General features: G+C 40.3%; 1 protein-coding gene across 4 annotated transcripts in view; it reads right to left on the bottom strand.

The window, feature by feature from the left end:
* Positions 1 to 18,708, bottom strand: part of BBS9 (Bardet-Biedl syndrome 9) — a 629,867-nt gene that overhangs the window by 332,706 nt on the left and 278,453 nt on the right. For 3 of the 4 annotated variants that reach the window (XM_082258749.1, XM_082258748.1, XM_082258750.1), the window contains exons 12-13: positions 16,658 to 16,734; positions 5,012 to 5,065 (exon numbers count right to left, since the gene is read on the bottom strand). In XM_082258749.1, coding sequence (XP_082114875.1) covers positions 5,012 to 5,065; positions 16,658 to 16,734 — 131 coding nt within the window. The remainder of the gene's footprint in view (positions 1 to 5,011; positions 5,066 to 16,657; positions 16,735 to 18,708) is intronic. The other variant, XM_082258751.1, reaches the window with a different exon arrangement.

Below are 18,708 nucleotides of genomic sequence, written 5' to 3'. Positions count from 1 at the left end.
TTTAAGCTTTCTGTTAAACGGTTATCACTGTAATCTGTCTTCATTTACAGCTCCTTTTTTACACACAACTATGTAGTGGAAAATAAACACCTTTTGTAAATCCTGATGTTACAAAATGCCTCCATTCATGAACATTCACCTCATATACCCTTTTCTTTATTGAACATTATAAACTGCAGCATTTTAGATAAAAAACAACAAAATATATATAATGTTCTGGGCGTTTTGAATAATTTTTATAGCAGTAAATGCAGGTTTTAACTAAAGGTATAAGGCTCCGTTCACATGTGAGCGTATGGATCGCGGGCAGAACCGCCGCGGTTCCGCCCGCGATCCGGAGATTATTGCAAATCGCGGGACGCCTAGCGTTGCCCGTTGATTTGCAATAGACCCCCAAACGCAGAGCGATGTTGCCGCGATTTCCGCCTGCCGAATCGCGGCAACATCGCGCAAACAAAATCGCGGGACGCAATACGCTCCAAAGAAGTACAAGAGCTTCTTTGGAGCGTATTGCGTCCCGCGATTTTGTTTGCGAGATGTTGCCGCGATTCGGCAGGCGGAAATCGCGGCAACATCGCTCGGCGTTTGGGGGTCTATTGCAAATCAACGGGCAACGCTAGGCGTCCCGCGATTTGCAATAATCTCCGGATCGCGGGCGGAACCGCGGCGGTTCTGCCCGCGATCCAAACGCTGACATGTGAATGCAGTCTAAAAGTTATGTTTTTGATAAAAAGTTTATAGTAAACTATGTTATGTTTATTCCATCCCCTCTGTAGGATAACAACATGTGCCTCAGTGTATGTGCTTTAACCGCTTTACGAGCACCCGCCGCAGTTCTACTGCAGCAGGACCGCTGCAATTATACGTCGGTCGCGCATGATGCAGCGAGGCAGGTGGCTCTGATTGCCGCCTGACACCCGCGATCATTCCCTGCTGAGAGAGAAGAACGGTCAGCTGTTAAACACAGCTGACCGTTCTTCTCCCTGGAATCATAGGGCCCCTGCAATCCTTCTATTGAGGAACACAGGTCTCTATGGTCATTTCACAAGCCACGACCCCCCACAGTTAGAATCACTCCCCTAGGCTCACATTTAACCCACAGTGTTAACCCCTTCCCTGCCAGTTTCATTATTACAGTAACAGTGCATATTTTTAGCACTGATTACTGCAGTAATGTCACTGGTCCCCCCAAAAGTGTCATAAATGTCAGTCAGGGATCCGATCGGTCCACCGCAATGTCGCAGTCCCACAAAAAACAGATCGCCACCATTACTAGTAAAAAAAAAATAACATAAATCTTTCCCGTAGTTAGTAGACGCAATAACTTTTGCGCAAACCAATCAATATACGCTTATTGCGATTTTTTTTTTACCAAAAATATTAGCAGAAAACAAATTGGCCTAAAATGTTAAAAAAAATTTGATTTTTAATTTTTCTTTATTTGGGAATGTCATATAAAAGTATGTGAAAAATATTGTTTTGTGTTTTTTTTTTCAGAATTGTCGCTCTTTTTTTGTTTATAGCACAAAAAATAAAAATTTCACAGGTGATCAATTACCACCAAAAGAAAGCTCTATTTGTGGGAAAAAAAGAACGTATTTCGTTTGGGTACAGCATTGCATGACCGCGCAATTGTCAGTTAAAGTCACGCAGTGCCAAGTTGAAAAAAGTGGCCTGGTCATTAAGGGGGCAAATCCTTCCGGTCTTCGGATTTTCTGATTTTAGAGCGCCTCCTGACGCTCACATGACTCCTCGCCTCTCTTCTCTCCCAAGCTGACAACTCTAGCAGGCGGGGCTGTGAACTCCCACTGATGTAAGCAGGGAGGAGGGGAGGCGAGGAGGAGAGAGGTGAGCTGTTACATGAGTGCCGGGCGACGCTCTGAAATCAGGTAGAAATCAGCATTTTGTTTTATAAAGCACATACACTGGGACACATGTTGTTATCAAACAGAGGGGGTGGTATGAACATAACATAATTTTATAGCAGTGTGGAGGGGAGCAGAGGGGCGCTAGTATGAGCTGACAGGCGGGGGAGGGGAGAGGAGGGCAGAACCAGGCAGGATCAGCCAGGTATTTCAGGTGATATAAAGGGCCAAATGACACAGCACAAGACCAGTGCTGCATAACATGCTTTAACCACTTCTGGACCGGAAGGATTTGTCCCCTTAATGACCAGGCAATTTTTTGCGATTCAGCACTGCTTTATTTTAGTGGACACTGTACCTAAACTCCTATGCGATTTTTATTTATTGTGCTATAATATAAAAAGTGTGACAATTTAAAAAAAAAAAAAAGACAATATTTTCACTTTTTTGCTATATAACATTCCCCCAAAAAAATGTAAAAATCAATTTTTTTCATCCTTTTAGGCCAATATGTATTCTGCTACATATTTTTGATAAAAAAAAAAACCCCCCGATAAGCGTATTTTGATTGGTTTGCACAAAAGTTATTGCGCCTACAAACTAGGGGAAAGATTTAGGTCTTTTTTTTTTTTTTTTTTACTAGTAATGGCGACGATCTGAGATTTTTAGCAGGACTGCGACATTGCGGCTGACCGATCGAACACCTGACATTTCTACCACTTTTGGGGGGGGACCAGTGACATTACTACAGTAATCAGTGCTAAAAATATGCACTGTTACTGTAATAATGACACTGGCGGGGAAGGAGTTAAGTGTGAGCCCAGGGGAGTGTTTTCTAACTGTATGGGGGAGGGACTTGTGGAAGCAACACAGAGACCTGTGATTCTAAATAGCAGGATCACAGATGCTCTGTGTTCATTCCAGAGAGAACAACGGTCTGCCGTGTTTACAACAGCTGGCCGTCATTCTCTCTCTTCACGGGGAGCGAGCGCGGTTGCTCGCTGCCTAATGGGGGCGCACGTGCCCCCAGGAGCCCTCCCACAAACCAACGTACCCATATGTCCGTTTGTGCAGCCAAGCCAGCCTGCAACGGGCGGTTGGCAAGTAGTTAATGGAACAGGATCAATTTTTTTTTATTTAAGGGTAACACTTTAAAGGGTTTTCCAACACATACAATTCACACAGTTGTCATCACACTGCCAGGGCTGAAATGGATAACATTGTTAGCACACATTTTTACACAAATATATATGAAAATTGTAGAGGGAAAATACCTGATATGTGACACAATTACTGGATGGGGGGTACAAATCCTTGTTTTAACACATCTCAAAAAAATGAATTAAATAAAGAGTTTGCATACAAGTGGTTAAAAAATTCACCAAAAATTGCGAAAGGAAGAGGGTGATGAAGGCAATAATAAAACCTAATTAGGGTGAACCATGGTATAATGAATGGACAATTAGCAGAGCTCCATTGTCATTTTGACAGCTGGTTTACTGCACTCTGTATCAGGAGTGATATCAGTGTTTCCGATGCACATAGCAGGGCCAACTATCATACAGACAGGGGCACCTAGCTAATTATACTAGGAGAGCTGCTCTACCAATGTAATCTGAAGATCTGCATGGCTGGGTTTTCAGTCTGGCAGCTGGTCCTAAACACTGCAAGAAATGGCTAAAGTCGCACAAGAGGCTCCTGTCCCAGTTGTGCCCTCTCCACTCACGCCCCACCACCACCGCCACCACAGTACCTAAGACAGCAGCCTCTCCTACCCCTCCCTCGTCCTGGACTAAAAGGATGCTCATGTATGTATGACAAGTATGTTCACATGAAAAGTATGCCTTTGCAGTTAGCAAACATTAGATCACCTGGAAAATGAATAAATACTTTTTTTTCTACCTTTACTATTTGCAAGTTTGTTTATACTGGGCATCTGTGTTCTGTTGTTTTTAATGCCTTAACAACTTTAGGTATTACATATAATTATGTACTTTATAAAAAATGCCTGCCACTCCTCATACCTACAATGATGGCACCGTTTTTTTTTTGTTTTTTTTTTATCTTGCACTTATGTATTGTATTTTACAGATCAATTCTTGTTTGATTTGCTTACCAATGTCATTGTTAATAAAATGGTAAAAAAAAAAGATTTGTCATTATTATCAATATAACATAACCAGTGTAGCGCAACCGTTATATAAAGTCCCAATTCTGTGTAAAAATTCCACCGTCATATGACTCTAAGTGATGTTCAAAAAAATATAACAGAAAGTTCATATGATCCAGTGACTTTAGTGACCACCATCTCTAGCTGGAATGACTGCTCACCTCCAAGCAATGACCCCACTACAGAGTCCCAATCCCCTGTCTGTATGTCTCACTGGATGCCACGAGGATACTCCTCCACGAGCCGTCCCTGGACCACACTGGACTCTTCTAGGAATCACAATCATTTGTGTATGGCCAAAAAATAATAAGGGGAAACCACAGTGCTCTCTGCTTTGAATATTTATTATAAAAACGAAACACCGGGATTAAAAATACTCAAATAACTATGTGATGCAAAATCATGTCATCAGCTCTCCAGGCTGAAACACCAAATGAAACAACGTCCTGAATAGCGGCTCCTCCCACCTATACACGTTACGCTCTCTTATGAGCTTCCTCAGGAAGTTATGTTATAGTGATGTTTTTTAAGAGTCACAGGTGGACACACTCTAATAAGTGTTGGCAGCCATCACAATATGCTTAATTTTAGGTCACTGAATGATTGTTTACTATTAGTAATTTATAATAATAATACTTTTTATATTATTATTTATATTAATATTTATAATAATAATAATAATAAATAATAATTAATTTAACTATTGTTTGCACTGAAATTGTTTTGATTTTTCTATTTGTTACTGTGCTGACCACAATTTTGGTTTACTAGTTATTAGCTTGCACTGAGATTTTCTTTCACTGGGTTTGTTAATATTGCGCTGATTGCACATTGTTTTTTTATTGTCATTAATTATAATACTTTGCTCAGTGCATATATATGCGAAAAAACATGAAATGATCACAGCAATGTAGTAATACAAACATAAAAAAATGTGTTGCATAATACCATTTTAAGAACATAAGTAAATCCATACCTTAACTGTTACTGAAGGGACAGCTTCTGACTCCAAAGCAATGTCAACAGCTTGCTGATAAAAATAATTGATATATAGTAGATTAGTATGAAGAGAAAAAACTTTGTAAAACGAATACAGCAATAAAAGGAATGTTCAAGGGGTGGACACTGACTACTTTGTACTTTACTCAAAATCTATTGGGCATATTGTGAAAGATAATAGTTATTTCGAACTGATCATAATTTTTTCAATGCAGCATATATCTTAATGGTTTATACTAGAATAACAGTTTTCATTTGGAGTTGCTACAGTGGGTATAGAAAATAATCCCCTCCCTTTTGTTGCTTTGCAGCCTGAAATTAAAGTGGAGTTCCACCCATTTTTGGAACTTTAGATCTATGTAATCCCCTTTAAAATGGCTTTTACCAATGGAAACTTTTTTTTTTTTTGCTAGTAAATACCTTAATTTCGGCTTTATTCCTCCTCTCCTCACTTCCTGGTCCGATCGGCGATGACGTCATTCGGCGATCCGCAGTGTCTGCTGGGATGTATTCAATTCCAGAAATCTCGCAGTAGCTGTATCTGTACTGAGCCGTGCCTGCCCCGCCTCCGCCCCGCCTCCTCTCATTGAGTTGCATTGTATGAATGTATTGTATTGTATTGTATTGCAATACAACTCAATGAGAGGAGGCGGGGCGGAGGCGGGGCAGAGAACGGCCTTAATATATTCATACAATGCAACTCAATGAGAGGAGGCGGGGCGGAGGCGGGGCAGAGGCGGGGCAGGCACGGCTCAGTACAGATACAGCTACTGCGAGATTTCTGGAATTGAATACATCCCAGCAGACACTGCGGATCGCCGAATGACGTCATGGCCGATCGGACCAGGAAGTGAGGAGAGGAGGAATAAAGCCGAAATTAAGGTATTTACTAGCAAAAAAAAAAAAGTTTCCATTGGTAAAAGCCGTTTTAAAGGGGATTACAAACAGCTATGTATTCCAACCTATTAAAAATGGGTGGAACTCCGCTTTAAGAAAGACACATCTTTTGTTTTATCCAGCTATATTTACTCAGTGCAACTTATAACATCCTAGTGAAAGATATAACACCAAAAAAAAATTCAAAAACAGAATCACCGAGTTAAAAAAAGGATCACTCCCATGTGTCAGTATTTTGTTGAACCACCTTTTGCTTTAATTACAGCCCTTAGTCTGTTGGGATATGTCTCTACTGACGTTGCACATCTAGACTTTGCAATATTTGCCCACTCTTCTTTGCGGAACTGCTCAAGCTCTGGTAAATTTCATGGTGACTCTTTGTGGACTTCAGTCTTCAAGTCATTCCACAGATTTTCAAAGTGGGGTTAAAATCTGGACTCTGACTAGGCCATGCAAGGACATTCACATTTGTCTCCTTCATCCACTGTGTGGTTATTTTTGCTGTGTGCATTGGGCGATTGTCATGTCAAGCTTTCTGGCAGAGGGCAGCAGATTTTCCTCACAAATTTGACAGTATTTTGCTCCATCCATAAATCTTTATATCCTGACAAGTGCTCCCTGCTGCATAGAAACACCCACATAACAGGATATTACCACCTCCATGCTTTACTATAGGAAGAGAGTTATTTGGATAGTAAGCTGTATTGGATTTCCGCCAGGCATATCTTTTGGTGTTGAGACCAAATAATTAAATTTAAGTCTCATCTGACCATAAAAGCTTTTTCCATATTGCTTCAGAATCTTCAAGGTGCATTTTGGCAAACCTTAGTCAATAGTGTATGTGGCCTTTCTTGAGAAGTGGATTTTTTCTTGCAAGCTTCCCCTAAAAAGCCACATTTGTGGAGAATTTGTGATATTATTGTCACATACACACAGTGACCACTCTTTGTCACATATTTCTGCAACGGCTTCAGTTGCTGTAGGCCTCTTGGTAGTCTCTCTAACCCGTTTCCTCCTGGCTCTTTCATCCAGTTTGGAGTGACATTTTGATCCAGGTAGGGTCTGTGTTGTACCAAATACCTTACACGTTTTAAAAATGAACTTCGCTGTGCTTGTAGGCACTGATAAAGCCTTTGCAATTTTTTTGTATCCATCTCCTGACTTGTGCCTGTCCACAACATTATCCTGAAGATCTTTTGACCTTGCCACCCATAGTTTAGTGTTTGCTTCAGTTGCATTAACTGGGACTGAAATGCTCCAGGAAAGCTCTTTTAATGCTGAGCTAATCAAAATGACCATTGAGAAGGTAATTAGCTACACCTGATTGAGTTTACAAGTCATTTTTAGGAAAGGGGTGATCCCTTTTACAGCTTGGTGCTTCTGTTTTTGAATTTTTTCTGACATGTTGGTGTTCTTACTTTTACTTGGATGTTATAAATTGCAGAAAATACAGCTGGATAAAACAGAAACTGTGTCTGTCCTCAATTTGGGCTGCAAAGCCACAGAATGTGATGATTCATTTACATGGGGGACATGTCTTTTCTATACCCACTGTATAGCAATAATCCATGTTAAAACTGTGGTCAAAATTAAAAATTTTAGGTATCAGATGTAGTTTGTGAATAACACTAAACACAGATTTTTTTTGCATTCCTGAGTCCCCAATAACAATACAACTTTATTACTTGATGATCCTCCCAGTAATTTTTTCTGTTTACTCCCAGTAACAGGCCATAATATACAGCAGAGTGTTACTTACAAGTGTTGAGATACACCAATTAACACTAACCGGGTGCCTAAATTATCTGCTTTTTTTCTGGATTAAAGTGATTGTAAACCCTCTCATATACCCAGTGAAGGGAATAGCTTCAGGTAATATACAGAGATGAAACAAATCCTCCTACAGAAGTTTTACTTGTTTATCTGCAGTATTCTTTTCCCTCTCTTCAAAAATGCAGAATTTTGATGAAATCCTTTTTCATCTGTCTGGAGCAGAGAGTAGGGGGTGGAGAGCTGCAGTTACAGAGTGTGAGAGCTGTTTGGAGGAAATGGACACACACCCCCTCTACACACTGCACGGGAATGAGGGAAGGCTACAGAGCTGTGTTCTAAATAGACAAGCTGTGTGCTGAGCTCCCTTCCTCATCACAAAATTATCTCATGTGTCGAGCAAACTTCTCAGAAGTGACACATGCTGATAACGGAATGAGGTACCAGAGAGAAACAACACTTAGAGATTTGGTGAGAGTCAAGTACACACTACAGATATACAGTATGTGCTTTATTCAGATTTCACGACTGAGGTCTATAACCACTTTTTTTTTCTTTTTTTAAGGTTTGCTTGTCACTTGTTTAAAGACTAACATTACATGTTTATCTAAAACTACATGTTTATCTAAAACTATCCGCTCCACAGGATGAAAATGCTGCTGCATCACTTCAATGTGGAACAAACCGTGTTCTCCCCCTTTTACAGAAAAGGGAAAAATAAAGTCTCTGCTGGCTAGATTAACAGGTAATAAAACTATGTTATAGTGGGGACTACAAAAAATGAAAACTGCTGTGCTAATGCTAATCACTGACTGCATTATATTTGGCATTATTATCTACAGTATCTCACAAAAGTGAGTACACCCCTCACCTTTTAGTAAATATTTTATTATATCTTTTCAACAACACTGAAGAAATGACACTTTGCTACAATGTAAAGTAGTGAGTGTACAGCTTGTATAACAGTGTAAAATTGCTGCCCCCTCAAAATAACTCAACACACAGCCATTAATGTCTAAATCGCTGGCAACAAAAATGTCCAAATTGGGCCCAAAGTGTCAATATTTTGTGTGGCCACCATTATTTTCCAGCACTGCCTTAACCCTCTTAGGCATGGAGTTCACCAGAGCTTCACAGGTTGCCACTGGAGTCTTCTTCCACTCCTCCATGACAACATCACGGAGCTGGTGGATGTTAGAGACCGTGTGCTCCTCCAACTCCCGTTTGAGGATGCCCCACAGATGCTCAATAGGGTTTAGGTCTGGAGACATGCTTGGCCAGTCTATCATCTTTACCCTCGGTTTCTTTAACAAGGCAGCGGCAGTCTTGAAGGTGTGTTTGGGGTCGTTATCATGTTGGAATACTGCTCTGCGGCCCAGTCTCTGAAGGGAGGGGATCATGCTCTGCTTCAGTATGTCACAGTACATGTTAACGTCCATGGTTACCTCAATGAACTGTAGCTCCCCATTGCCGGCAGCACTCATGCAGCCCCAGACCATGGCACTCCCACCACCATGCTTGGCTGTAGGCAAGACACACTTGTTGTTGTACTCCTCACCTGGTTGCCGCCACAAACGATTGACATCATCTGAACCAAATAAGTTTATCTTGTGCTCATCAGACCACAGGACATGGTTCCAGTAATCCATTTCCTTAGTCTGCTTGTCATCAGCAAACTGTTTGCGAGTTTCTTGTGCATCATCTTTAGAAGAGGCTTCCTTCTAGGATTACAGCTAGGCAGACATATTTGATGCAGTGTGTGGCATATGGTGTTAGCACTGACAGGATGACCCCCCCACCCCTTCAACCTCTGCAGCAATGCTGGCAGCACTCATACGTCTATTTCCCAAAGACAACCTCTAGATATGACGCTGAGCTTCATGGCGGGGCCTGTTCAGAGTGGAACCTGTCCTGTTAAACCGCTGTATGGTCTTGGCGACCGTGCTGCAGCTCAGTTTCAGGGTCTTGGCAATCTTCTTAAAGCCTAGGCCATCTTTATGTAGAGGAATAATTATTTTTTTCAGATCCTCAGAGAGTTCTTTGCCATGAGGTGCCATGTTGAACTTCCAGTGACCAGTAAGAGAGAGTGAGAGCGATAACACCAAATTTAACACACCAGCTCCCCATTCACACCTGAGACCTTGTAAAACGAACAAGTCACATGACACCGGGGAAGTAAAATGGCTAATTGGGCCCAATTTGGACATTTTCAATTAGGGGTGTATTCACTTTTGTTGCCAATGGCTTAAACATTAATGGCTGTGTGTTGAGTTATTTTGAGGGCACAGCAAATATACACTGTTATAAAAGCTGTACACTCACTACTTTACATTGTAGCAAAGTCTCATTTCTTCAGTGTTGTCACATGAAAAGATAGAATAAAATATTTACAAAAAATGTGAGGGGTGTACTCACTTTTGTGAGATACTGTATATTTGTTCATAATCACACATTAAGGGCTCATGTACACTGAAAGTTTGAAAACCTCTTCTGAACGTTGGAGCTTGACAGCTAGTAAACTAAGTAAAAAAAAATCAGTTTGGCCACTTTGACATGCTACGTTTACCGGCGTTCATGAGCCTTTTCGTTTGGAAATGTTTTTGCAGATAACATACAGTATTTTATAGATCCAAAATGCCTACAATGCGAGATCTCTCTCTCTCTCCCCCAAATGGTCAGCAATGTTTTCCTATTGCAAACGCCTATTAATAAAAACCCTTATAAAAGTTTCTACCGCGTTTAGACATGGTTACAAGTGTTTCAAATGCCTATAAACTTCTATCCTGAACGCATTTTGTTGCTTTCAAGAAAATGCCGCTAAATGCAACTGTCTCTAAACTACTATAAAAAACTCAGTGTACATGGACAGATAAGACAAAAGAGGAGAGTTCAGGGGCTCCAAAACGTCCGTATATCAGCAATAGTGTACATGAGGCCTAAAAGGCAAAAGAGAGGCCTGATAGCCAGGTTTTATTTATAAAGACTGTAAGAAATGTCCTTGAGCAAAATCATCATATGAAAAGGGTGACAAATAGACTGTACACGTTCAGTGAAAACCTTTTATGTTTAATGAAATGTGCTGTTATCAAGGGCAGTGGATATGCACTGTTACACTAGAGTTGTCAAAAACAGAAATCCTTGGGCTGTTGGATCATTTCCCAATGTCCCACCAAGCTTCTTTTTATTCTTATGAAGATTTTCAATGTATCAGATAATGTGATATGATTGCTTTGCTAAAATATTGTTATAATGCATTCATTTATCTTTATTTAAGAAAATGTAAAAGTACGAGAAAAACCTAAAGTATAACTATAGGCAAAATTTTTTTTTTTTTTTCATTTTGGATAGAGCAAGGGAGCGTTATTAACCCTGTCAAATTTTTTATGCCATTTGCGTCCCATTTAGGAGATTTCCCTTTACTTCCTGTCCTGTAGCCAAACAGAAAGTGAGAGGAAATCACTGCAAATTAAGAGAATCCCTTGGGGACCCCATGCAACAATGCACCCAAATTAAATTTTTATCATTTTTTTAAGACAAATAGAGCTTTCTTTTAGTGGTATTTAATCGCCACAGTTTTTTTTTTTTTTTTGCTATATAAATGAAAAAAAGACCAAAAATGTTGAAAAAAAAAACCCACATTATTTTTTAGTTTCGGTTATAAAATTTTGCAAAAATTCTTTCTTAAATAAATTTGGGCTAAAATGTATTCTGCTACATTTCTTTTGTAAAAATAACTCAAATTAGTGCATATTGTTTAGTCTGTGTGAAAGGTATATAGACTTTAAACTATGGTATATACTGTATATTTGAAAATTGACCAGTCCAGATGTAATAACTGCCTATCTCATTTCTTGAAGCCCAAAAATGTCAGGACACATTACTGGAAGCCCTGGAGAAAAAGGGCAGTGGAAACACCCACAAAATTAACCCATTTTGGAAAGCAAACGCTCTAAAGTTTTTTCTGAAAGGCATAGTGAGTCTTTTGAAAATGTAATTTTGGTCACAAGTTTTTGGAAAACGTAGGAAAGAAAATGAAAATGTATTTTTTACACAAAGTTGTTAATTACAAAGATATTTCTAACACACATAATAGGCGTACTTAGAATTTCACCCCAAAACACATTATGCACTCCTCTCGAGTATGGTTATATCTTTTTCACAGCCAAGCCACATAGAGGGGGCCCAAAACCCATTGGAGCACCATCAGGCATTCTAGAAGCATAAATTATGCATCTCATTGCCTGACTATGTATCACATTTTTAGAGGCCCCGAAGCATGAGGACAGTGGAAACACCCACAAAATTACCACATTTTGGAGAGTAAACACCCCAAGTTATTTTTTAAGAGGCATGGTGAGTCGTTTGAAGACTTTTTTTTGCCACAAGTTTTTAGAAAATGTGGAAAGAAAACGAAAAAAAAAATCTTTTACACTAATTTTTCCATCTAATAAGATATTTCCCACAGGCATACTAAGATTTACACCCCAAAACACGTTCTGCTACTCCTTCCGAGCTTAGCGATGTGAGACTGACTATATACAGTACCAGACAATGTATCTTGTTTTTACACAAATCAGCCAATTGTGTAAAAAAAAAAAAATGTACCATAATGGTCGCCTCTTTAGGAGTCATCAGGCAATATAGCTTAGTGTAGCATCACCTATAGCAGTCTCAGTTCCGATTAGCCAAGTAAACATAGCCTACTGGTACATGGCTGCCCCCACGAATGCCATGTTCACTGGCCTCACAGGAACATAGTCAGTGGGATGTGCAGATGGGTCAGCTGAGGCCGCAGGCAGAGACAAGACTAGTAAACGGGCAAAGGATTGGTCCAGGCAGCAGGCAGAAATGTGGTCAATAAACAGGCCAGGGTTATTAAAGGCAGCAGGTGGAGACAACACTGTGATACTGTTAATGGAGCGGGGGTGATTAGCAACACTGTAACAGGTGTGGCAGTGATCAAGGACACTGCAACTGGTGTGGCAGTAATCAGGGACAATATGACTGATGTGGTGGTAATCAAGGACACTGTAACTGGTATGGCGTTGATTAAGGACTATATGACTGGTGTGGCGGTGTTCAGGGACAATATGACTAGTGTGGCGGTTGTCAGGGACAAAAATGACTGGTGTGGCAGTGGTCATAGATAATGGCTTGTGGAACTAACTTACAGTGATATCAGTGCAGCCAGTTATTGTACATTGTCACAGCTACAGCAGTACAATAGTGATACTGCACTTGCTCTGGTTACAGTATTTAAAAAATCCAAGAAAAAATTTTAACTTTTTTTTTTACACTATGATTGCTTATTACAGTGATGATCACTGTATAAGCAATCATTACAATCATCATGGATGTTTGGTATCCATTCATGATACCAGTATTTACTACGATTGCTGTGATTGGCCACAGCAATTACAAGGTACAGGGCCACTGTGATTGGCCTGTACCATGGCATCATTGTTACAAATCACAGAAAGCACACAGTAGTAAACAATGGTGTAATAAATGACAGCCTTGTTTTCTATTGCTGACTATGATCGCGCTAATTGGTCACAGTAATCACATGGTACTAGGGTCATCACAGTGGACCAGTACTATGATCATTCATCAACAGTATATGGTGGACACAGGGGTCAAAGCAGAAGGTGCATGCAAGGCACACTTTTTGGAGGACTTTCCAAAAGATTTCTAATGGAGAAAGAATGCTACAAGTGTGTTCGGCCGTTATATCTGTAACAGGTGGCTACTTTGATAAGTCAAAAATTTAGATTACATTTTGTTCAAGAAAACAATTCCATGATTTATTATGTATTTCCAATTGTTTATTTGTTCAAGTACATTGAGACATTAAACTGCGTCAATTTCAATAAAAGCTGGGAAAATGGGGTGCTCTAAAATATATTTATAAATATTATATGTAACCATCTCTCACACATAAATACACAACATTTATACAGTAATATATACTATATTACCAAAATAAGGGGACGCCTGCCTTTACACGCACGTGAACTTTAATGGCATCACAGTCTTAGTCCGTAGGGTTCAATACGGAGTTGGCCCAGCCTTTGCAGCTTTAACAACTATAACTCTTCTAAGAAGGCTATCCACAAGGTTTAGGAGTGTGTCTTTGGGAATGTTAGACCATTCTTTCAGAAGCAGATTTATGAGGTCTGGCACTGATGATGGACGAGAAGGCCTGTCTCTCAGTCTCCACTCTCATTCATTCCAAAGGTGTTCTATTAGGTTGAAGCCAGGACTCTGTGCAGGCTAGTCAAGTTCCTCTACCCCAAACACGCTCATCCATATATTTATGGACCTTGTTTGTGCACTCATGTTGGAACAGGAAGGGGCCATCCCCAAACTGTTCCCAAAAAGTTGGGATTATGTCTTGGTATGCTGATGCCTTAAAGCGGTTGTATACTGCCAAAAAAAAAAAAAACCCTGCAAGACAAAGGCATAATGAGCTAGTATGCATCGCATACTAGCTTATTATGAAATACTTACCTTAAAATGAAGCCCCGACATGGACACCCGGACACCGCTGTGGGAGCTGTCATGCTCCCTCGGCGTCTCTTCTGGGTTCGGCGGCTCCAGCGCTGGGAGTGGCCGGAGCCGCGATGACGTCACTCCTGCATATGCGTGCGGGAGTCACTTTCCGGCAAGTGGTCGGCAAGGAACTCTGAAGGTCCGCCGGACCTTCAGAGCGCATGCGCCGCTAGTGTCAGCGGCTGCATGCAGGGCAAATATCTCCTAAACCGTGCAGGTTTAGGAGATATTAACTGTACCTACAGGTAAGCCTTATTATAGGCTTACCTGTGGGTAAAAGTAAAAGCATTGAGTATACTACTGCTTTAAGAGTTCCCTTCACTGGAACTAAGAAGCCAAGCCCAACCCCTGAAAAATAACCCCAAACCATAATCCCCCTCCAGCAAATGATTTGGACCAGTGCACAAAGCACCTGGCGGACTGAGACTGGGATGCCATTAAAGTTCATGTGCGTGTAAAGGCCGGCGTTCCAATACTTTTGGTAATATAATGGGCCACTTTATTAGGTACACCTGTTCAAATACTAGGTAACACAAATTGCTAATCAGCCAATCACATGGCAGCAACTCAATGCATTTAGGCATTTAGATGTGAATAGAAGACGAATTGATGAAGTTCAAACCGAGCTTTTGAATGGAGAAGAAAGGGGATTTAAGTGATTTTGAATGTGGGATGGTTGTTGATGCCAGATGGGCTGGTCAAAGTATTTCAAAAACTGCTGATCTGCTGGGATTTTCATACACAACCATCTCTAGGGATTACACAGAACATATTCAGTGAGTGGCAGTTGTGTGGACAGAAATGCCTTGTTGATGTCAGAGGTCAGAGGAGAATAGGCAGACTGGCTCAAGGTGATAGAAAGGCAACAGTAACTCAAATAATCACTCGTTACAACCAAGGTGTGCAGAATACCATCTCTGAACACACAACACATCGAACTTTGAAGCAGATGGGATAAAGCAGCAGAAGACCACACCAGGTGCCACTCCTGTCAGCTAAGAAGAGGAAACTGGGGCTACAATTTGCACAACCTCACGAAAATTAAACAATAGAAGATTGGAAAAACGTTGCCTGGTCTGATGAGTCTCGATTACAGCTGTGACATTCAGATGGTAGGGTCAGAATTAGGCATAAACAACATGAAAGCATGGATCCATCTTGCCTTGTATCAACAGATCAGGCTGGTGGTGTAACGGTGTGGGGAAAATTTTCTTGGCACACTTTGGGCCCCTTAGTACCAATTGAGTATCGTTTAAACGCCACGGACTTCCTGAGTATTGTTGCTGACCATGTCCATCCCTTCATGACTACAGAGTACCCATCTTCTGATGTCTACTTCCAACAGTATAATGCACCATGTCACAAAGCTCAAATCATCTCACCACTGGCTTCTTGAACATGATAATGAGTTCAATGTACTCCAATGGCCTCCACAGTCACTAGATTTCAAATCAATAGAGCAGCTCTGGGATGTGGTGGAACAGGAGATTCTCATCATCCGACAAATCTGCAGCAACTGCGTCAATATGGACCAAAATCTCTGAGGAATGTTTCCAACACCTTGTTGAATCTATGCTACAAAGAATTAAGGCAGTTCTGAAGGAAAAAGGGGGTCTAACCCAGTATTAGCAAGGTGTACCTAATAAAGTGGCCAGTGAGTGTATATATATATTTATATTGTGTGTGTTTGTGTGATATCCAATATCAAAGATTCCATTATTGCTAATGCAGAAGGGCTCTGTTTTGTGGTTCATTTTGTCTGACTGAAACCTGAGATGCAGACATCTGATAAAGGATGAGTTACCACTCTGAAACAGTTACTTGTGTGTGTAATTTTTACTGATTTCTGTAAAAGGTTTTTTTTTTTTAAAAAGAGGGGCATGGAGAAAAGCAAGCGAAAAGGTCCCTTGACACTGGACCCTTGACACTGCTATTTCTTCCCTGCAACAACGGCATGCAGGAAAGAAAAACTCTCGAATTCCCCATCAACAGTCAGGTCTGGCCCCTCCCACTGAGCTATTGTGTTCTCCCAGTGGTGGTCAGGGTGAACTTGGGGTGGGTTAGGGGGAGAACACACAGTGATTATTGTTAGTGGCAATAATCGCATGAAAAATCCAAAAGGCTGGTTGAACTGCTGCTGAACCGACTGAGATTCAAATGGTCAATGGCTGGCTTGAAGCTCCAACTGATGGCTCATAAGGGAATACAAAATTGTAATATGAAATTTTTCATATACACACCAAAATACTTATTTGTACAAAACCACTATGCATTCCCTTTAAGCTTTTATTTTCTGAATACGGTTAGAGTTGAAGCAAGCAACTCTCAAAATCACAAAAACAATGATCACATGTGAACAGAAGTACAATAAAAAAAGGTCAAAACATTTAGATTTAATACTTACAGACACAGCATCAAGCGTAGAAGACACAGTAGCTGATAAAATCAAGTCATCTTCTTTTTCAGACTTTGGCAAAATATCTACAAGAAAATTATTTAACAGATTATGATATAATATATACATATTATAAATTATAAAAATACACTATGAAAAAAAAAAGAATAGAGAAATTATACCTTTATTAAGTAAGGCGTAAGTGAAACGGAAGGTATAAGAGATATTATTCATGGATCTCCCAAGGAGTGGCTGTTCCCACAGATGTTTTCAAAGGATGGCAGTATCCTCTTGAAAGGATGACTCCCAGTATGGTATCTGGTCCAAAGAGATCTTCAAGTCGTCAGTTCTAGGTGTACAGAGACAGGCCTGGCCTGTCTCAGTACACCTGGAACTGACGACTTGAAGATCTCTTTGGACCAGATACCACACTGGGAGTCATAGCCATCCCCTTTCAAGAGGATACCGCCATCCTTTGAAAACATCCGTGGGAACAGCCACTCCTTGGGAGATCCATGGATAATTTCAAGCTTTATTGACCCATTTGCTATTCGGTACTTGGGTCCATATCCTCCGGTGAGCGCATTCAATATTCACTTTGTTGGTGTGGGAATTTTCTCCTATATGATCACATGTGCAAGTTCGAAATGGTTCCACATTCTTGCTTCAATTTTCAACACTTGGGACTCACCAATATTCATTTACTTTTTTCACTTTTTCAATATTTTTGATACACTATCATTGGACTGTATCAGTTATTATAGTGCTGCACTTTTTTTTTTTGTATAAACATTTGGACAATTTTATGTCGGTCGATGTGCTGGCAGCTTTTGTTACATGTCAGTTAGCGCAGTATGATTTATTATATACAATAAGATATATTAATATTCAAGGGAAAAAACAACAAGCAGCTGATTCTAAATCCAGTATGTGCATTTTAATGATAATTTGTTAATGTATAATATTTGATTTTCTAGCCTGAAAAATACATCCTATTTTGATTAAATAAATATACAAGGCTAACAGATCTTACGTGCGAAATGATACATTGCTTCTGCTAAAAATTTCATAAACCCTGCACAATTGGGGTGTATTTTATAAATGATCACCAAGTTATGGATGGGTTGTTTTATACTAGGAATATTAAGCTATAGACCGGTTCTATTTTTAGGTGATTACCACTAAGATTTGTCAATACATTATGCAATGCCATGTTGGCAATATGACAATACCACAGTATGCACTGTAGTCAGACATGTAAGCCAGAATATGAAGTCACCTGGTTACCTTTACAAACAGTATTCATTTGGCAAATTTTGCAACATTAAAAAAAAAAAAACAGTTTTTATGATTCCCACATTTGATTTAAAGAACTGGAACAAAGCTGGAATGATGTGGCAGAAATGAGAATTCTTTTTAATTAAATAATTATACCTCAACTAATGATATCACAGAGTTTGGTAATAACTTTAGCTCAAATTGGACTAAAATAGATGGAGGCAAGGACTAAGTTTCTACTTTACACTTTGCCCTCACCATCATCTTTACAGTGATTGTAAAATCTTTTTTTTTTTTTTTAGTTAAAAATAAACAAACATGTCATAGTTACCTGCTCTGTGGAGTGGTTTTGCAGAGCAGCCTGGATCCTCCTCTACTCGGTTCCATCCTTGTCACTCCTGGCCCCTCCCTCCTGTTGAGTGCCCCCACAGCAAGCAGCTTTCTATGGGGGCACCCGAGCTGAGTCACAGGTCCGTGTGTCCATTCAGACATGGAGCCATGACCTGACCTGACCTCACCCCCTTTCTCATCTCATTGGCTGACTGACTTTGATTGACAGCAGCGGGAACCAATTGCGCCATACTGCTGTCTCAGCCAATAAGGAAGGGAGTCCCGGGCAGCTGAGAAACTGCTGCAACATCACGGGATCTAGATGTGGCTCAGGTAAGGATTGGGGGGGGGGGGCTGAGAGAGGCTGCTGCACACAGAATTAGACACTGGGAAAGTTTTTTTAAGACATGCCCCTTGGGTGTCCCCTCATAACCCTACTCCACTTAGTGAGT

The sequence above is a fragment of the Pelophylax lessonae genome (assembly GCF_965119305.1).
Source record: "Pelophylax lessonae genome assembly, chromosome: 5".
Lineage (NCBI taxonomy): Eukaryota > Metazoa > Chordata > Amphibia > Anura > Ranidae > Pelophylax > Pelophylax lessonae.
The sequence above is the reverse complement of the archived record's forward strand: the minus strand, read 5'-3'. Positions and strand labels throughout refer to the sequence as shown.